This window comes from Nanorana parkeri, unplaced genomic scaffold, assembly GCF_000935625.1.
Source record: "Nanorana parkeri isolate BGI_ZX_2015 unplaced genomic scaffold, ASM93562v1 scaffold36, whole genome shotgun sequence".
Lineage (NCBI taxonomy): Eukaryota > Metazoa > Chordata > Amphibia > Anura > Dicroglossidae > Nanorana > Nanorana parkeri.
The window spans coordinates 149,874-172,284 of NW_017306304.1; the positions used below are offsets into that span (position 1 = coordinate 149,874).

General features: G+C 38.2%; 1 protein-coding gene across 1 annotated transcript in view; it reads right to left on the reverse strand.

The window, feature by feature from the left end:
* The window catches only part of ANK2 (ankyrin 2), a 168,320-nt gene that overhangs the window by 38,734 nt on the left and 107,175 nt on the right, over positions 1 to 22,411 (reverse strand). The window contains exons 29-39 of the mRNA XM_018569969.1: positions 21,847 to 22,071; positions 18,202 to 18,300; positions 17,427 to 17,581; positions 16,653 to 16,864; positions 16,261 to 16,465; positions 15,043 to 15,139; positions 14,563 to 14,791; positions 9,525 to 9,650; positions 9,194 to 9,316; positions 7,928 to 7,954; positions 4,848 to 4,869 (exon numbers count right to left, since the gene is read on the reverse strand). Of these exons, the coding sequence (XP_018425471.1) occupies positions 4,848 to 4,869; positions 7,928 to 7,954; positions 9,194 to 9,316; positions 9,525 to 9,650; positions 14,563 to 14,791; positions 15,043 to 15,139; positions 16,261 to 16,465; positions 16,653 to 16,864; positions 17,427 to 17,581; positions 18,202 to 18,300; positions 21,847 to 22,071 (1,520 nt within the window). The remainder of the gene's footprint in view (positions 1 to 4,847; positions 4,870 to 7,927; positions 7,955 to 9,193; positions 9,317 to 9,524; positions 9,651 to 14,562; positions 14,792 to 15,042; positions 15,140 to 16,260; positions 16,466 to 16,652; positions 16,865 to 17,426; positions 17,582 to 18,201; positions 18,301 to 21,846; positions 22,072 to 22,411) is intronic.

Genomic DNA, 22,411 nt, shown 5'->3' on the forward strand with positions numbered 1-22,411 from the left:
AGTAGTAATAGGAATAGTTATTTTGTTCTGCTCATAAATTTTGATGTGGTCAGAAACAGATTTTAATTTAACAGAGTCTAGGTGGGATACCTGCTCACTTTCCCCAAAGTGTAAAGTTGGTTCTTTTTCTAAATTATCTGACTTACGCCTAGCAGAGTCTGAGCTATATGTCACACATTTTTCTGCTAATTTATTTTCTATGGCGGTTTGTTTTTGTACTGCTGATTTTACAGCTTTGTGTTCAAACAGCCCAGATTTCTCTCTAGATGGGTCATGGCCAGACTGGAAGGCTTTCAATAATTCACGCACTGACATGGTTTCTTCTAGACGCTCAGTTTTAGATGATGGAGAAACAGGTGGCTGAACTACGTGGACTGTGTTTTGCTGCTTTGTTTGCTCACTTATGACATCTTTCAACTGTGGTTTACTTGATGTGCTTGCTATTCCCTTTTGCTCTTCCTCAACTCGCTTTTGAAGTGCTTTTACTTTATCTTTAATTGATCCAATTGGTGTCTCCTCAATCACAGGAGATACTTCTTTTACACATGGAACAGCTGTTGGAGTAAGACCTGTTTCATCATCTAATGACTCCTCAGAACTAAACTTTGTCAGGCTTGGACGGTCACTTGTACCTTGGAGTTCTTCTTCTCTTTGTCTCTCCTTGAGTTTCCTGCGTACTGGTTTTTTGATTTCTAACGGCATTTTACGGTGTTCCCTTTTCACTGTTTCAGTTCCAGGAGTAGCCACTGAATCAGCTGAATAAGAGCTTAAGTCATTAGTAAGGTAGTTTACTATTTCATTCATATCAGATTTTACTTTTGGTTTATCACCTCTATCTATTTTTACTTCTATGCATGGTATCTCTGCATCTTCAAGTAGTGCATTTAGTTTGGCCTCTTCAATTTCATCATCCCTTAAAATAACCCATTCCTCATCTTTAATATAAGATTTTGAGGAGTGGGCACCATCATGTAATGATTGTTCTCTGGAATAAGTTCCAGTTCTAAGAATTTTGTTAACTTTTTCTAAATCTTCTTTTACTTTCTCCACTATTTCAAATGGTTCTCCAGGATCCTCTTCTGACTTTTCAAAGTCCTTGGCTTTGAGGGTACCAGGTTTCTGAGTGGCATCAATGGTTAGTATAGCACTCATTTTAATAAGATCTTGCTTCATCTCACACACTTCAGACAGCAAATCCGGGCTTGCTAATACTGGCTCATCATTGACAAGATGGCTTTTCAAGATGGAGGTTTCTGTGGATTCTGTCTCTTCATCATCTTGGAGATGAACGAGAAATATTAACATAAAATGGCAATAAATAAACAGAAACTGAATAATGTAATCATGAAGGAAATAATCACTTCGTCTGAGGTGGGGGGAGTGATTGGAATGGGCAGGTGTAGTTGGTGGATCCAAACAGTCTTGATTGTCATGCTAAAGGAAACTGGGAAGGAAAATGGGCAGGAAATAACTTGCTTAGAATGCGCACTAGACCACATTCACGCATACAACACAAGGACAACAAAAAATTTAAGACAATACACCAAATGAAAAAATAAACTAATAAAAACAAGACAAAATGGGATTCTTTAACAAGGGCATCTCAAGATTGTTTAGATGCTATACAATCAATAGAAAGAAAAAGAAGAAACAGAAGCTAAGACTGTTGATTGTCGATAGCCTATAAGAGAAAGCCAGTGGTAGAGAAGTGCCAGAAAAACAGGTTAAAAGGACTAGTAGAAAATGTAGAATTAAAAAATGTGACATCATATATAGAATATGTATATGTCAGTGTGCGAAAATACTATCATTAGGCTTTTGTTACAAGAGAGGTTTGTAGAACAACCAATTTATTACCATGCTTGTAGCATCAGCAAATGGAATTGTTTCACTTTATCAATAATTCTTTCACTGTTTCAATTTGGTGATAAAATGAGAACATGGATCATTTCAGAGTCAGGTTACATTACTTTTTCAAGCTCAAGGGGCCAGAAGTATTTTAAGGGGAAACCATTTCATATGTAGAATTCTACTTTGTCTGGACATATTGTCAGTATGCCCCAGACACCAACAGTTATTTCCAAGGTGCATGCAGCAGAACTGTACTCTTAACTTTACTGCAAGGGCCTGCCACAGCTGTCAGCAAAAACCAAAAACCACAGAAGCAGGAAAATTTAGAGAACTGTGGAGATCATTGTCAAGTGGCAAGTTGGACCTCCTTTAAAGGATAAATTAGCTGATTGCTGAGATCTGCATTTGACTGGCATTTTCATATATTACACATTGCTAAGTATTTATAACCAATAAAAGATAGTATTCATTAAATGTTAATATAATTAGGTATTTATTCAAATCTATTGTGCTCCGCCTGACAATCATGTAACCTCAGAACTCTCAAAGCTCTGAAAAGACTCATGAAGCACCATTGAGGAGTACACCTGTCCAGGAAAAGCAGTAGGGCCGCCAATAGACATGAGATGAGTCAAAAGATCCAACCACTGTAATGTCATTCTCTAGGAACATTGTTAAATAAAAAGATGTTGGTCTAGTTTGCATGTTTATGCAATAAAAATATAAAATTGTAGTTGGTCTTATTTTCGGGGCAGCTGATTTATTTTTTCTCCAAGTCTGGTTGATCACAGGCTATACGAATATCCTTTGTTTAACCTGGATTAAACAATCATCTCATGTCTGTGGTTTTCCTAAATTATATTTTTTGGTGAAGGTATGGAATCCTCTCTTGTAGCAAAATTGCTGGTGACAAAATTACAGGAACCAGCTGCAAACTGGTATTTCATCTAGGAAGGAATTATGGGAGGAATGACTGTCTGCATCTGTGTTTTTATGTTTATAAGGTGAAGGCATTGTCCTCTCTGGAAAATCCTTAGGTATTGAGAACACATAAGGTGTGGTTTGAATTGAAAATCAAAGGTAAAAAAGGAGTATTTATGGCTCAACAGAAAATGATTTGAAATACAAGATGTTATGCACAGCAAAACAAAAGGTCAGAAACATCCACACAGAACACACACACACACACACACACGCTGTATATGTAAGTCAAGTTATTTCCATGCAAAGCAAAGGGGCTACCAGTTCAGGTTATGTTTGCTATCATAACCTGGAAATAAAATGCTATGAAAAGAAGTCTGCAACATACTGTGGTGAAGTGCACCAGTTATTCTTGTTTGAGCCATGCAGCACATCATAGCTGGGCCAGGATGTGGAAAGTATATAATTTACCAGAAGGGCTAGTGCACCTAAGAGTGTGAGTAGCTATATTCTGGCATCTGGCATATGCTCAGTCATTTTTATATTGTATATAACAACTATGAACTATAAATCATTTTGTTAGTTGCTTGACTGTGATTCTAAACCCTCTGTGTTCAATGCTTTCTATCAGTGACCCGGAACAAATATGCAGATAAGGATTTCTGGCTTTACTCTGACTCTGCATACTTCTTCTGGGCCAGCTTAGCTTCAATAAAATTAAAGGGCTTTCACTTAAAAAGTAGTAACATTTAAAGAAGTCTTTGCCCATTTAGCACCTGGTTCTACTACTATTCTTTGATGACAATATATATTATAAATGATATTATTCCACCCAGTCTGACAAATATTCACTATACAGTATATATAGATGTGGGCTGTGTTTTTCACAAGCCAAGACTGCTTGTCAGTCCCTCTCAAGCTCAGCCTAATGCTAAGTCATACATTCTGACATAGATGTAACCAAAACCAAACTTTCAAATATTTTGCTACCTTAGTCTAACCTATACAACATTGTCCTAAGCTGAGCTAGCTAGATGTTTTCATTTAAGACAAAACACCTGCCATTTCAATTTCTGGCGCATGCTGGAGAGTCAAATCACCTTATGGTTTCTTCAGTCTTTCAGACACTGTGCTGGTGAAAGCTCTATTATTAGTTCTGCACACGTCTATTACTAGGGGTGTGCTCTCCATGTTGTTTTTAAAAAATTCAATTTATGTTATAAAAGGTGCAGTGGGCACGGACAGGAACATCCTAGTTGAACAGTATATTGAGACTTGCAGGTGCCTGGGATTAGAGCCAGAAGCTCTGGCACTTGGACTTGCCACTGTTTTTTTCAAGAGAAGTAAGAAGCCAGTGGGTGACTCAGACCCAGATACTGAATCTGGGAAATGCATGCCAGGGAGTTCTAGTGTTCTAAGCATTGTCCTTGGCAGTCCTCATGGAGATAGGATGCATTCCCTCCCAGACATATAGGTTATATTACATTCTAATTTAAGGTAAACTGAGTAGATCTTTTAGCACAGGTAAAGTATTTTCTGGGTATCATTAGTGGTGACTGATTCTACTTGTTGCCTGGCCTTGCCACTGAACTTCACCACAGTAATGTTGACTGTCATCTAATACAAGCCGACAGTATCTGTTTTGACTAAGCATCACAAAGTCCATTTAATTAGGGTTAGAGGTAAAGCCAGCTGAAAAGCTTTTCTGTGGACAGCAGGTGATGCCAGACAAACTGATACAGTCATTTAGCTGGTTAATGATATGATAATGTCATGTCAACGGATGCACTGCAGAACATAAAATGGAATGGTGTTGAAGCAGGAATAACAGGGAAGGTAAGAGGATAAGTCAGTAACAGGAAAAAGGGTTTTAGCAGTTTAAACAGTAATGTTATAGCTTATATCCCTGCATAACGTTACTGGTACAGTGCTAGTATATTATGTGTGCCATCTTCATCAAAGCAGCATTAGTATTAGTTTAGTGAAAATTAGCCTGCTTGAATACTGCATGCTTTAGTTTCAGAGAATCAGTCAAAACTAAAATTGTTTATAGCAATATAAAATATATAACTTACTTTTCTCAGAGTTGAGATTTCCCTAAAATAAAGGAAAAGTGGTGATTATTCAAAATGATTATAAAGGAATAAATAATAATAGCATAATAATAGTAATACAAAATAATGCTAATAATAATAATAATACACATAATTATAAATTGCCAGTGTACAAGAATGAATCTACAGGGTACAGGGCTGTTCCCCATAAGTGCTGTACTACTGTGATTTGCTAAGTTTGCTAAGTGCTATTGATAATTAACAAATGACCACCAATTTTCTACAATGCACCAGCATGTTTCAGCTGTGCCATTCTTATACTTCCACTTAAATCTTTGCACATTCTCTACCAATACCTCTGGATCTCTTGTATGCATCTACTACACTGCCATGGCTACCTGCCCTAAAAGTAAACTTTTATAGGCCTAAGCAAGACATTTCTCTGTAGAAAATGGAGTACTGTAGCCCATGAAAACTTCAAGGCAATTGTTTTACTTCCCTTCAATTTATACTAGCCAGTAAGAATGAGGTTTGAGGGGATGCAAGGTTTGCCTCAAATTAGTTGCCATTAGTTTAGTGGCAGTATTACTGCCTCCACTTCATTACAATTTCCTGCTGTGCTGTGGCTGCCAGTGTCTTAGCAACCAACAATCCCGCTGCATGCCAGCTTGTTTCAAATTTTAAGCAATGTGATGGGCATTCCCGGTGATGTAATTTACCAAATCTGGTAAATTATGTCAGTCAGCACCCCAGCCATTTTTTTTTGAGAAAGTATTGGTGGGAGAGCATCATCGTGTGACATTTACATCACATAACAATATTTGCTGGACAATATGAACATCATTTTTTTACATTGTGGACTTTTTTTTTTTAAGAAAGGACATTGTGTGTGTATTTATTTGCCATACAATATTTTTTTTCTTATTTTAAAAAGACCCTCTATATTCTCTATAGTTCCCTTGCGCAGATCCTTTTTTGTTTAATGTTTTGTGTGGAATCCCTCTAAAAAAACTATACCAGACCTTCATCAAGGATTCCAGACCTTCATCAAGGATTAGGGTCTGGCATGGAATTCAGGTGGGATCCCATTTCTTTTTTAGGGATTCGCATCTAAGTTTAAAATTTGCAGATTTTAGGCCATGCTCACAGAATGTGTCTGCGAATCAAACCCAATCACAGTCGCCCATCACTACTGGTCAGTTGAATAAGCACATTTTCCTATGGGTTTATCACAGTCCTACCTTTAATAGCCCTAACCTATTGTATACCACCTAGATTTAGGTTGTGCACCGACAGGGGTACAGGTATCACTCTATGGGAAACACTGTTCATAAGCATCACAGTGAAGTCATCCACACACACATGACTCTTTTCTCACTTTAAAATATACCATGTTAAACATACTATACCAAGTTTCTTATTGTGATTGTTCGAGAAGAGCTAACACCTGTTGATCCTGCCTGTCTCTACTCATTCATGTGAATAAGTGGCAATGCTAACCACAATCCCCCTAATGCTGTGGTAACGTTGTCAAACTCCTGTTCACTCCTGCATTGGAACTGCAGGACACTGTGCCAACGCACAGCAACAGCTATGCCTTCAGGTCTGTCCTGAAGTGTTTGCCTAACCAGTGGCCCATTGTCCTGGAGCCAACAGTGAAGTCACCACAGTGACTGGGCACTGCAGCTTCAACACTCCCCACAGTCCTGGTATGCACAGCTTAAGAAAGAGTTAAAGTGTTCACATGACCATGTTCTAATGTATTTAAAAGCTTTTTTCACAATGGAATTATTATTTTTTTAATAAAACTTATCTGCACAACACTCTGATTATTTGGAAACTAATGGGTCCACATATACTTTAAATATGAAATAGAACACTGCCATTTTATAATGACAGCTATATGGAGGCTGCCATTACTGACCTCTCCTTTGAAATGCTGGTTACCCCACTCTCAATCTCCAATCTAATAGCATCAATGCTTGCTGAGTAACTGACATTCGAACAAATGATTAGCATTATAGGCAGGCAGCATTTACAGAACATGGTCAGCAATAGCAGCCTTGGTATTTCCTTAAAATAATTCACAGATATGTAAAACATCACAAAGTTTTTCCTTTATTGAATAGCAGTTTGTGAATAATGTGAATATAATCACAGGAAATTTCCAAAATGATCTAAGATTCACCATTCCCCATCTTTTTCCAGGTGTGAATGGAGGAAGCTCCATGCTACTTTTGCCTTTGCGATGGATGTTTTTAATGGTTCTAGGATCCTTCTGCCACTACAGAGTGGTGACACATTGGCTTTATTAGAAATGTTTATCTGTAAGGTTATAGAAAACAACTAAATAGTGCAAAGGATCCAATCACTTAGGATGCTGTGCATATACCTCTAAATATGAGATATGATGAACCCCACTCCATTACTATACTTAGGAAGGGAATGGAATCAAATAATTTTAGCAATTTCAAAAATCCAATTAGACACTTACATGCAGGATCAGTGAGATATTTTCATATAAAAAACAAAGTTAAAAGCAAAAGTGAACAATCACATATCAAAGTTCTGTTGATGACAATCAGATCAACTGAAAATTCTAATATTAAAATTAACTACAGATTTTGTAAAATGATTAGTCTACCTAAGAGTGATATTTTAGTTATAAATGGTGTCCGGTGGACTGAGTCAGTACCTGGTGTCCTATACATCTTGGATCATCCAGCAATGACAACTGCCTACCATTGTTTCCAACTCTGTTCCTATCCACCTGGCAGTTTTGATTGTCAACACGAACCTTTGTGTGTTCCAGCACCTTCTGTTGCATTCTCCATAATACACATATAATTAACTATCAAACTGGGGATACTTAGGGCCCCCATAATGGCAACATCAGCTGTACAGAAAAAGGGCATCAAGAACACATATCTAAAAAAAAAACAGAGTCCTTAACAGATTTAGGTGGTTTAATTGTCTAGAATCTGTCAAAAATGTAAATATCAGTTCCGGGTAGACTGACCTATACGAATAGTTGTTTTAAAAATAACTCAAGGAACAATACAAAAACAGCATCTTTTAATATCCAGAACAACCGATATTACCTCATCTTCTTGATCTGACTCACATTCCTTTATAATACAAGATGCCAGGTAGACAGAGGGGTAAAAAGAGAGAAAAAACAATTAAGTCTAAATCACAATAAAGGAGAACTCCAGCAAAATACAACAAGATAAACATTAACAGCCTATTAAAAGATAAAATAAAGAGCATTGTTTGCAATATTCACTCCAGAGTTATCCCTTGCAGTACTTTTTTCTGCTACTAAAAGCCCTCAGTCTCATGGCCAGCATCATTCAACTCACTTCCTATGAACGTAGACTGTCTGGATCTGCCCTAGCCTGTGACTGGACAGGTAAAGGAGAACCGGACAGTGATGAGCTCATCTCTCTGTCACTCTAGTTTCTCCTCTAGTTTATCTGTCTAGAGTTTTGCTTCAAACTAAAACTCACGCTCATAGCTTTTAATTATGTGACATTTATTATCCATTAAACATTTTCTTATTTTTAATTATTTTCTTCATCACTTAGTTAAACTTTCACATCGCTGTCTCCTTACAGTTGCCCACTCTTTTGCAGATTTTGCTGGCTCCAATGGGTGATTGTGCCTACACAATATTAATAGTAATGCTGCAGAACATACTAATCTACTTGACAATGCAGCTTACAGCAGCCTCTAAAAGGAAAGTAATTGTGCTGGATATTCTGAAGACCTTTTCCTTTAGACTAAAGCACAAGTCTACAAATATAACATCAAATATTTGTTTGTTTTCTTCACTTTAATACTTCCTTCTATTTTTCATGCTTCCTCAGTTTGTTACATCATACTGTTGTTGCTCAAGTTATCAAATATTCCACACACAATTACCCTATAAGTACCGGCCAGAATGGCAGCAGCAATCACCTAAACTGACTTCAACTGCCAGTCAAGCATAGCACAGCTCACAACAACTTCAGATAGGGAGTTGTGCATTCACAAAAGTTGCAAGGGGTTTCTTGAATTAATGCCTACCCACTGACAACTGTAAAAAATTTAGAACATTGTAAGAACTTAAGCATATAAGGCATTTATGTAGGGATAAGATAACCTAAAAATGTAAACACTCTAAAGAAATATATCAGTATATGTAATGCATGCATGGGCTAATTATTCTACTTGGTGCAGATGTAAATGTATATTTTGAAACCCAACCCGCACAGCACCAGACAGAAAAATATAGATAGTATATTGTAATAAAATGTTAAGGGGTAGATTTTTATGTCTACTATTCTATTTTTACTGATGTAAAACACGGTGAACAAAACACTTACCTTACAATAAACTGGTAATGTGATATTTAGATTGCAGATGGCTTGCTGCACAAGGCCCCTATTAGATTTTGGTTCTTTCATGAAAGACAGGCGTCCACAAGGCTCTTGAGTTGTGTCTCGTACCTGATATAAGGGGATAACATTGCTTATTCTATTGTCTCAGCAGGTTAAGCTTAACAGCATATACAGCATTGCCCATCCAGTTTTTAATGGTAAAGTTGGCTTAAAGGCAACATTTCTGTGGTCAAGTACATACACATTGTCCCTAATCAAATGAAATGCATTTAGTGTTACTAATGCAATTGTTCTTTCAACAACTTATTATCATTACCTTGACAAATAATGGAAGTCTGTTCTCTTTAAAGGCATAGAAACTAAATATATGGTGTTGGCCACTCTTTATTAAAGGTACTAAGTTTCCAAAGCAGTCTACATAGATTGGTTTTCCTTCCAGGACCTGAAAAAGAAAACACAACATCATTGGCTGCAGAATGCTATAGGTTCAATTTATAAAACTGAATACACATTTTCTTATTAAGGGTGAACTCCTGCTTACACAATATTGGTTTCAAATAAAGAAGATGTGTTTATGTTACATTGCGTCTCTGTTATATGCATGTCACAACAACTAAGCTATATAAATAAATATAGTCAGTTATATTGTCACTGTACGCTGACGACTTACTTCTATATATTTAACACCCCTATGTGTTGCTGCGTTGCTTTCAGAATTTAAACAGTTTGGCATGCATAGCAATTTCAAAGTTAATATGTCTAAATCTACAGCAATAGACCTATATTTGTCGCCCTCCACCCTCACCTCATTAAAACAGAACTTTCCCTTCTAATTGAACTTGAACTAAAAAGTCCCTTATGTATTTAGGGACTGCCATCTCTTCCAATTTGTCAGACCTTTTTTCCCTAAATTATTTTCCTCTACTCTGTACCATTTGAAAAGATCTAGAATCCTATAGTTCTTATAACATCTCTTGGTTTGGGAAAATCAATATACTCAAATGGAAATTCTTCCTAAATTGCTATACATTCTCCAAACTATCCCTTTTATTCCTCCTAGGCATTTCTTGTGTACTTTACCTTCCCTTGCTATTAAATTTATATGGCATAATAGCTATTCTCATCTTCGGTATAAGTCTCTCTGTAGGCATAATTCTAGAGGTGGTATGGGCATGCCCGATTTTAAGACATACCATAACGCCATGGTACTTGCACGTATGTTTGAATGGTTCCCTTGTCCTTTATTAAAGGCATCTACTTTGGTGGAACAATATCTTTGTCCAATTGATCTCAGGGTGCTTCCTTGGTCTTTGTCCCCCACTGTAAAGGCACCTTTCCAACCTTCTCCCCTCACATCGGCTACATTACGAGTCTGGCACTCCTTACGTGACGCCCATGGGCTTTGCACTTTGCCTAGTCATATGACTTCTTTATCTGATAACCCGTCCCTGCCTATGTGTATTGCCATTTCTTCTATAGGGGGTTATGGTCAGAAAGATTGGCCTCAAGCTAGGAATTTTATACATTCTTCTACTGGACGATTTGTTGCTTCCAACAGCTCCCTGGTAAATACAAATTATCACTGGCTATTAGATCTTTAGCTATCCCATTTCTCTAGGAATCTTCATGGTTCCGGACAGATTCACAGAGCTTTGACTCCATTTCAACGTGTGTTTACCCTCTCAGAACCTCCACGCCATGTGTTGTCACTGATGTATGGGATGTTACAGGCTAGACTACATACTCACCTACGTTTATGGCTATGTGGCCTACGGACCTAGCCAGAGACCTAACAGAGGATGACTGGGATACCATTTTTCATTTTACACATAAGTCCTCTATCTCCAGTTATGCCCAGGAGAAAAATGTAAAGATCCTAATTAGATGGTATATAGATTCAGTCTCTCTCCACCGTATCTTCCCGAACTCTCCTTATACGTGTTGGAGATGTAAAGCGTCTAGAGGCACTTACATATTTGGTGGCAATGCCCTCTAATCTCCCCTTATTGGCAAAACATTTTTGAAGTTTATAATCACCTATATAGAGACACGCTTGAGCCATCTCCTGAGTCGCCCTTCTGTCTCTTTTACCGGGCCCCAGAAGAGTCAATAACGCTTTTATTGCGCCACCTTATAGCTGCTGCCTGCCAGATTATCCCAATTTTTTGGAAGAGGGCCATTACTCCTCTGGGTAAGCCATATCAATGATATTATGCGGATGGAAGAACTTCTTGCCTCAGACACTGACACTTTTGATTGTTTCTCGGCCGTATGAAACCTATGGCTACACTTTTTGACTTCAGACGTTCTAGGTAACTTTTTATGAACTCCCACCCTCTTGTTTTGGATTTTTTTGTCCCTTTTAGGTCATCCTATTTCCTTCTAATCTCCCTTTTTTCGTCTCTATTGTCCTGTTTTGTTGTCTCTCTTTTTTCTCTTTCACGAATGATACCTATTGATAAATCCCATTGATGAGAAAAGGGCAATTTACTTGGTTAGTCTTTGAGTGGATTCTACTTTTCTTTATGAGCTTCATGCATTGCAGTATTGGTTATATATTTTGACCTGTTTTCCTTCCACTCTTCCATGATGGTTTACTACAGTATGTTTGTCATGATCCATAAATATTCTGGATTTGCACTCTGTTGCCTTCAGCGAACCCTTGATGTATGCATTCTGTGTATTGTTTGTACTTTTTGTTGATAAAAGTAAACTTGATTTAACTGTAAATATAGTCAGTTACATATGAGGACTTGCTTTGTAAGGTGTTGGGCGCCAATTGCTTGAGTCTGAAGTTTGGAAAGTACTGACTTCCTGTACTACCCCATGAGACCTTCTCCTTGGTCATAAATATAGAAAAAGCAGTATGAAACCATATAAGAGAAAATGGCAAAACACTCTATACAGTAAAGCTCTAGGTTATTAAGAAGGTGAATAAAGTTAGGGACTGGGTGATGTAAAATATTTATTCTTTAAAGTAAAAGCTTTTTATTGTGATATTTTTCTTTTTTTATTAATCTAATGATAATCCCTAAGCAAACAGTAACAAAGAGAGTTAAAAAGAAATATGCATATTTGAATTGGTTTATTTGCCAAGGGATTTCAAATCTGTTCATCCAGTCTTGTGGTCTACAGAGCCATGCCAGATAGTACAGCCAGATGTGCGAGAAACTACACTGCCATTAAATGTACATGAAGTCATATCAAAGATGAACAAAAACACCATAGATACCTGCTTTCCTACTGAGCATCCCAGGAGCTCAAAATGCTATGTACTATCAGTAGCACGTTAGCATTCTTTATATAACCTTAACCTTACACTAAGCAATACTCATTGGTCAAGGACCAAGGCTGTATAAAAAAATATATCAAATGATAACAATTTAAATTCAGTCCATATGCTTAATATTTTATGGAATACCACCAATGTATCCTTCATTTGGTGTTAACAATTAAATAGTACATTGTATCTCCTTATGAGCTACAACCTCTACTACTGTTCAGCTGTATGTGCACATATGTCTACAACTGTATTAAGCAGTATTATCATACTAAGTCTGCTGTCCATCAAGCGCAATTTCTGATTCCAAATCCTATCCATCCCTTTTTGTTGGCACCTAAGAAAGCACATAGATGAGTACATATCCACTTCTGAAAAGTATATTCTAATTGGCAGTTATGGTCAGATTTGATCACTTAACTGTAATTGGCAGAAATATTCCAATGGAAAGATCTGATGGTGTGGTATTCAAGAACAATAATACATAGACCCACTATTGCACCCTCCTTATTTCTCCATTAATACACTAAGACAACTTATTTCTGACAGGTCAATAAAGACTAATAGGGATTCAGTCATAATTCTGTCATCCTTAACCTCTTGCCGTCCGCCCGTAGTAAAAAAACGGACGGACGGCACTGCAGCATCTGCGGGTTGCCGTCTCCAGACGGCAATTTTTTTCTGCTCGCGCGCGCCCCCTAGCGGGCACGCACGGGCAGAAAAGACCCGCTAAATGCACACACCCGTTACCGGGTGTTTCACATATAGGCGATCGGCGGGTCCATAGCCCGCCGATCGCCTATATGTGCTCGTTCGCGGCACCCCCCCCCCCAGGGTTGTTATCCCCCTATATAATAGCAATACCAATAAGTGCAAAAAAAATAAATATAAATAAAAAAAAATAAAAGTAACACATAAAAAAGTAAAATAAAATAAAAGTCACATATAAAAAAAGGGGAAAAACCCCCCCCAAAATGTTTAACTCCCCCACCCCCACGTTTACGCGCCTATAAACGTAAATACGCGTCCGGTGCCCCAGCGCGCAAAAATTACAATTGCGCTACACATGTTACATATCGCCGCGAACGTCGCAGTGAGAGCAATCATTTTAGGGCCATCAATCACTGATAACACTAAACTGATGAGCGGTAACAGCTTTTAAAGCGTCGCCTAGGGCCAATTTTGGGTATTATCGTTTTTTGAGGTTTCGCGCGCGCACGCAATTTTAAGGCTTGACATGTTTAGTGTCTTTTTACCCGACGTGACCCCATCTTTTATATTTTACCAAAAAATTGGGTAATAATAAATGTTTTATCATTTAATATAGGGGAAACTGTTTTTTTTTTTTACATTTCGGTAATTTTTCCTTAATATAGTAAAAAAATAAAACCCCCAGTGGTGAATAAATACCACCAAAAGAAAGCTCTATCTGTCCCCAAAAAAGGGTATAAAATTAATTTCAGTACAGCGCTGCATGACGGAATAAATGTCAGTTAAAGTACCGCAGCGCTGAATACTGAAAAATGGCCTGGATGGGAAGGGGGTTTAACACCGCGGATGTCAACTGGTTAATGTACTCCTGAGGTTCTCTACTGTGATACACTATACCCGGCCTATACCCTTTACACATAAATAGTTCTGTTGTATGACAAGCTTTTTAGTGTGGGGACACTTTTAGCAAGCTTGAACAGTGACTGCAAACTAACTCAGAGATTATTATTTTTCAGCCACATTTACTGTCCCCTTTCTTAATATCATATTACCAGTCTATTGTAAGCCCCTTCTTCTAAAATAAACAAAATCAACCCATGCTACACCAGCATACAAACTAATATCAGTACAGCAGTGAAACTGCATATAGGCTGGTCTTCTGTCTACATTTGTACAACCAGGTTGGTACCCCTCGGGATGGGATTCATTAAATAAAGAAAAAAAAAAGAGATTGGTGAACAGTCATCACTGGAGCAAGTTTAAAAGGGTTCAATTACACTTCTAGTGTTGATATGGGTATTGTAATTGATGTGCTTTAACATGTTACATGCATCAACATGTTCAGTGTTTTCCACAGGCTCACCTCTACGTCTCTACTCCTAGCAACTTCGGCAAAGTTTTCCTGCTGTTCCAGTGTCTTGTCCACCTTGTCATCTGTCATACAAAAACATCTCAGACGTGCTTCAATGGGGTCATGGGATTTGGCAAATATAACAAACTTGGCCATATAGGGAACGCATATAATTTCTCTGTAAACTTGGCTAGCAAATGTAACTGATTCTTGGATTTGTCGGCAATCAATTAACCAAAACCTACAGAAAAAAAGCACAAACAGTATTAAATATGGTAAGAGCGGTACACAATGCTGAAGAACGTTTTGTGTATTTATGTAAGGTATTCACACAGTAGGCTACAATACCTCATTTGTAACGGTGACCACACACATGATGTATTGTAATGGTGACCACGCACATGATGTATTGTTACGGCGAACACACACATGATGTATTATCAGAATATTTTCTGTTCTTTTTACAAAACAATTTGTGAACCAAAAACTGACCTGGCAGATACATTAGTAGTAAAAGAGACACATTCATTAACGAATGTAAGCGGTGTGGTTCCAGTGATGTCCTCCCACTGTGCTGGAGTTGTACCACCTATAGCAAAGCAAAAAGGTATATTATGTTTATACGCAAACACTTTTTTCAGAATACTGGGCATAATTTTTGCAAAGCTGGAGGAAGGGAATGGGTTACCAATCCAATTACAGCAATGACAAAAGTGACTAGTTGCTATAGGCAATACTTACAGTTTTCTAATCCTATAATAGCATACATTACATAATAATGCAAGAAAGACTATACATAAAATCAGCTACTCAATTTCACATTGCATAAGTGTGTGTTATGTACAAACAATGCCAAAGGAATACAACTCAGACTGTTATCTTAATGATTATAATGGATAATGTATTTTCTCCTCCTTCTGATTATAATATGAACCAATTAAAGTAAAGTTTCCCAAAGAATGGGACACATTACTGTGACAAAACTGTTCAGTCAATTGGCAGCTGCCAAACGGCAGCACAGTGATTTTACCAGGCTGAGCTCTACCAATCGTCTGTGTAAGTATATAGAGTAACTTTTAACAACATAGATGGCACTGGGACGGTGACATTTGTAATAATGGTATGTGACTCATCAAAAGATGGGAAACACAAAGTGGTTTATTTTTAATGCATTTGCCCAGCATATAGCTGTGTGAATGACGTCTGTAGTGCATTACTGCCACCAGATGGAGCTGAGGAGCATAGGACATTTCTATGCTCCTTGGCTACATCTAGTGGCAGTAATGTCCTGTGAATGTTGTTCGCACAGCTATATGCTGGACGCACGTGTTATAAATAAGTCCCTAAGTAACAAGATATGTAGCACTCTGGTATGATGTTTGTTAATGCACTAAAGAGAGTTAACACTCTGTAACTGGCAAAACAAGAGTTCACTTACGTAAAGCCCTTAGTTTTCTTTCACAGGACAACAAATCATTAAGTAATTTCATTAAATGTTTTACCAAATAAGTGTTCTGCACATAAAAGTTAAAGGGTTTTTTTTTTAATGTATTTCCTTGCTTACAGGGAAATCAAATGTGCAATGAAAGTGAAAAAGAAGCAGTCTGCCACCCTGCTAAGTCTCTCATGTCCTAAAATATGGTCTGTGAGATTTTTTCCAGGCCGACTAGTCATGACGTATTACAGTGGTGCTATGTTATCTAAACTTACCAGTGATACTGCATAGTAGTCTTAATGTAGGTGTGTCACCACCATATCCATTCAGCATCGCCTCGCTGGAAGCTTTGGGCACAGGGATAGTCATTGTTATAGGTTTGTGGAATTTTCTTCTTCTCGGTTCTAATGTCACAATGGGACTGAATGATGCTTTGTTGCCTAATATTTTCCTCACAAGTTCAAGATGCACTGGCTGGGCCTTAAAAGCAGGAAAATGTTTTAGAAAGTGTTAAAAGCTAGTAATAAGCATTCAAAGCTTTTGAATGTCTCCATAACTATCAAAGGGCAATAAAAAAATCGCTCTGCTATGAAACAACATCATCCCAAACAGCCAACAGCCAGTATTTGATATATATATATAGTGTAATGCCTCTTGATTTCCATACCTGAAGGCCAACACGGATTCTCTTAGTTAGGGCACCCTCTGGAAAAACAGCCTGGACCTGAGGTACCACAGTGCTGCTTAGAATTCCTCCTTCGGGTCCAATAAGGTTGTTGTCCTGTTTAACACGAGAAACCACTGCAAAATATTGTGGAAAGTCCCGGGTGATAATGCGGCAAATGCGCTTTTTTTCCAGTTCCTCTGGAGAATCAAGAACTATGAAGAGATGACAGAGGTACAGTTTAAGGACCACGTACACTGAGTGAGAAGTAATCATAAAATCACATATTTTCCACCACCTATTTCACATTCAGATAGATATTAAACAAATGTATTCTTACGTAATATGCTCAGAAACAAATAATGACTGACACTAGACACTAGATCTGTCTTAAATCAGGCAAAGATCTGATAACTATGGAAATCATGTGACACCGTGCGACACGCTAGCTAACTCTTCTTAGGGTAATATCTGAGTATTTGAGCTGGATTTTTTTATCTGATCGCTATTAAGGAGACTAGCAGTGGGGCTATTCACACATTCTGCCCAAAGCACATATGAACATATTGATCCTCTATTTGATGTCATCACAGACATAAGAAACTATAAAAGTCCCTTCCTCCCTCCCCTGATGTCTATAATTATCACATCTATCACAATGATTAATGTACAGGCATTTGCAGGCAGCTGTACACCCAATAGATACAATTTAAAGCTCTGGACAAGTAATAACATGTATTATGTGTTCAATATATAGATAAATAATAATATTAATACCTTCATCCATTCCATTAAGGATCTCATTGAGTTCATCTTCAGTAAATTCACAGAAATGTTCTTTCCAATTATCCCCAGTCTCGCTGCGCAGTATGACTAGTTCACGCTCATTTCCACGCAAAGCCGCAAAATGGGGGATCTCCACAATAACAGGCCTGATTAACAAGATACATTATATTTGGTAATTAACAAAGCAAATGGTTTACTGCAGGAGAAAAGGAACCCAGAGAACCTAATTTGCAAGCGCACACACAAACAATGATGAAGTCAACAGATTCATTGCATCAGAAAATTATAGACATCTTATCACTGCAGCATTACTGTATTGTGACAAATGTTATGTATTGGAAGTTACAATTTAATATAACGCAGAAAGTGTAGCAACTTTGGGATGTGTCATGCATTTAAAAAACTTTCAGCGTCAGGTCACAGTTGGACTTACAGTCACTTACAATGAACATGTTGTCTAAGTTTGTGATCCAGGATTCTCAGACACAGATTGAAAGTCAATCACTAGTTTAAAAAAAAAATCAATCACATGCTCAAGCAAAAAGTAACACCACTTCACAATAATAGTCAAAAGAAGGAAGCACACATACTACTACACTAAAACAAAAACAGTCACAGGGATTAAAATACCTCGTCGGGACACAAAAAAAAAAAATCACACAGATCATGGGAAAAATCACTGACAGAAATAAATAAATTATGTTGGAGAACAAAAGGGACAAATGGGGGGCCAGCATCCATCAACTTGATCTAAAGTCTCTCCTACCCAAGGAATTTGGTCCCAGGAGGTCCCAGTTGAAGGATTCGGCTGACCAAGCTTTCTCCCTCATTTAGAGGGGGAGGAGCCGTAGGAAGGTGGAGTTTACTGAGTACATCCAAAGCAGCAGAGGGAAAAAGAACATAGGTAAGAGTAATTTCAGCTTGTGTTAGAGGTGATATGCCACAGTTTGGGAGTAGAAAGATGTGTGTTACATGCCAGCTACAAGTGAAAAAGGAACACATTGTAGTATTCTATCCCACTACCTTAGCAGGTCTGTGGGATCATTTATTCCAATCTGTTTTACACTAACAATTATGATAAAAATAATCAAGGAAAAGGTATTTGTACATACACAGTAGACAGTATTTGTTAACAATGTATATTTTATATCAACTTAAAGTTAAAGCTGGACTCCATTCAATGGCTTGTTTTAGCTTTGGGTGTAGTTTGGCAGGGTTCAACAACAGGGCACAACACATTTTAAACATAGCTATTGGCCACAGCATCGCCCACTCCTTATTTTCTCCTCTGGTGTGTATTCTTCAGAGGAATATATGCACAACAATGCACTCCAAAGAGAAGAACCAGGAAGTACTGGGCAGCTGTCCTCAATGGTATAATGGGTAGAAGATGCTTCCCCCAAATGTAATTTAAAAAAATGCTCCTTGAGATGACTATTCACTCATTTACTCCTATAGTGTACACTTCAACATTCATAGAAGGCAAAGATGGAAACATGGGAAGATGGAGGCATTCAAAGTTAAGTGCCAGATGACAGAGTTTGTTATTTGTTGGTCAGGCAGGTAAAATGATTTCCATTTGTTGCACTCTGTCATGCAAAGGTGTGATAGTTATTAGTTTTTAAATCCTCCATATTATTTGATATGCCATATCATAAAAAAATGTGTGTGACTAAACATAAAGAGCAAAACAAAGAACCCTCAGTAATTTGGCAAAATAAGTTAAAATGATAAAATGATAGAATGATAAGTTAAAAGTTAAAGTGTTAAAATGTCCTTATGAATTGTAAACCTGGTGATTAACTTTAGAGCAAATGGCCAATGCTTGCTAAGTTTGCTATACAAGTACTGATGCTGCATTTGGTGCAAGTGTCCACCTATATGATAAAGTAAAATTGTTTTATATATTTTCTTGTTTTTCCCTCTACAAATCAACAAAAATGATTTTCTTCAGCAGAGAAAATCATTTGTGCAGTCAAAAGTTAAGCCAAAGGCATAACTTTCCAGCTACAGTGTTGGGAAAACTTTAACATCACTGCAAATTATCACAGTGTGTATGTGCAGTATTAAGTATACAGTATTCTTCAAACAGTTATTATCGCTTACCTATCATCTCTTTTCACATCAGAGTAATGCAATTAAATAAACACAGCAAAAATAAGCCAAATTGTAGACATTATTTCCCTGCAAGTACAATTTACTAGTCAATAACTAAGCCATTATTAATTTCAGTGCATAATGTAACTCAGACACTAAGCTTTCAAAACATTTAGAATTTAAAGAAACCCTGTCAGCAGTAGAAAAATACTGCAGGTTTAAAGTTTTGGCATGTAGAGAGATGTCGCTGTTCCAAGCCAATTTGAAAATCCCATTGGATCTTGGAGACAAAGTGAGCCAAGCCTCACTCTATCCAACTTTATCAAAACCAGAGATGGCACACTGCAGCCCCACCTTGTACCAACTAGAGCTGCAACAGTTAATCGATTAAGTCGATTAAAATCGACGATTGAAAACGTTGACAACGATTTCGATCGTTGATTCGTCGGCTATCGATTGCTTAGCCTGTTCGGGGCGCGGCCTGAGTCGCACGTCACGCGTCACACGCTGCTCCCGACGTGCCCACCGCACAGGCCGCCGCCGCCACATAAGCCACGCCCACCGAACAGGCTGAAGCCGCGCACGCCGCTGGTCTCCTCCTAGCCGTGAGCTCTCTCACCCGCCGCGAGCTCCCTCACCCACCGCATAAGTCACGCCCGCCGCTGGTCTCCTCAGTCGCTGCATAAGCCACGCCCGCCGCTGGTCTCCTCCTCGCCGTGAGCTCCCACTTTCTAAAAGTAAGTCAGGAGTGGACTATACTAGAAATGTAACTGTAGTGATCTGGATGTAATGACATCATCTTATTTTAATAGTGAGCACTTTTCAATTTAGTCAGAATCTCTCAAGGAAACCTCTTATTATTGAAAAGGGCCCTCCCCTTTCCTTGAGAGAAGAAGCTGTTTGCGCCACGCCCACACCGGTAAACCCACTCACGCGACGCCGCTTAGCCACGCCCACGCTGAGGACATGTGTCTGATCAAGCCCATATTGGGTGAAACATTAAAGAGGAGCGGCCCTATACAAGGCTAAAGTGCTATCTCCAGGTTTAATGACGTTGGATGTGATCTGACATCAGTGTGCAACTTCCTGCTTTCCTACTGCATAAAGTGTTGGCACCTGAAGGTGTCTGCAAATACTTGCCTACCTCTTCCAGTCTCCTGCACATCCCTATTGGCTGGCAAGGCATCCCATGATAGTGAAGAGACAATGGGAATGTGTGTGGAAGGTAGCAGACCTCCCACACACATTCCTGTAATCCCATCACTATCATGGGTTGCCTTGACCGACACTACTCAAAAGTCAGAGCTTTACCTGTTAGAATGTTTTTTTTACAGTAACACAGTCTCTTTTTTCAGATACCTTTTTAACGTACTGCATATTGACTGGAGTATTAAAAGAGAAATCCACTGAGCAGATGTTACCATAACAGATGTTAACATAAGGTTGTGCCTAAAAATTACTTACCGCTGTGTTACTCTTCTACCATTCTCCTCCTCTAGATATGACATTTACTAAAGGTGGTCAAAGACACTAAATGACTATCATCTTATCAGACTGAACATTATGGCAGGAATTTCCTAAGACTGGAGAAGGCACAATTTGGTGCGGCTGTGCATAGAAAGCAATCAGCTTCTCTCTTTAGTTTGTTTGGTTTAGCATTGAAAATGAAAGTTAGGAGCTGATTGGTTGCCATGCACAGCTGCTCCAGATTCTGTCTGCTCCAGTCTTTGAAAACTCCCCTCTATGTCTATGGGTATTTTCAAATGTGGACAGACACCCTTCGATAATCTCGAGGTAGTAGCCAATGGGATATAACCACGTAACTATTAGATGAGGCAGGTGCACAGGTTGTCTGCCTTCTTTGGTCTAATACAAACATTAAGTGCTCATTGTTGGGGGAAAGACTGTTAAGCTGTGTAATGAATATTGTCATTTATAGCTAGATGAATAACTGTGTCTGTTGGTCTAATTTTTTTAAATAGCTTACTTTTGCCTCAGGTCTCCAATGGTTCATCACTGACATAATTGTACATGTCCTAGGGATATTGTGCACACAATAGGAACTTCTGCACACCTTATTTACAAAGCATTAACGCCCCCTGATCTCTACTTCTTAGCAAATTAGAGAGATCCATATAGACAGGAAAATGCACATCTAATTGCAATGCTACTAAGGTTTTTCAGTACAACACACTCAAATAATCATCAATGTTACCTATTATAAAAGTAAACAGATTTTGAAAGTGTACAGTAGTGCATATTTTCATGACATGTAAAATCAAATAAGTTATGAATAGTTAGCATCAGAACCTACCCAAGGAACTGAGCTCCAGAAGGGCCAACTTCAATGAGTCGACTAGCAAGACCTTCTCCTTCTACCATAGGTGGCATAGTAGCCAGTCGATGGCGCTTCACCAAACGGCAGGTCACTCTTGTGGGAGCAGTGCATTTCCGGGGGGGAATTATTATTCTCAGTCCATTGTGCCTGCAACCTCTCATGGCACCTCCACGGGCATCCACCATAAAGCTAACCAGGAAACTGAGAACAAGGGAAAGAGTCATAATGTCAGTATTTGACAAACTCCCAAAGTGATTCTACCACTGCTCAAATCTACAAATGGAAGTACTACACAATAATTAGAGTCAGTAGTTTATCGAAAAACATTCTAAATAAGAAGGGTAACGTCTACGACAAAATGACCAGATAATATTAATGTTTTCTTTACTTTTTTTAACAAAATGGCAAAAAAAATGCAAAATAGCCGTTATTTATTTTATGTACAAAATGTAAAAACATATCTGCAACACAAGAGTGGGTCTGCATGCTGCTGATTAGAAAAAAAAACATACATTTAGCCAGTTAATACGTCACATCCATG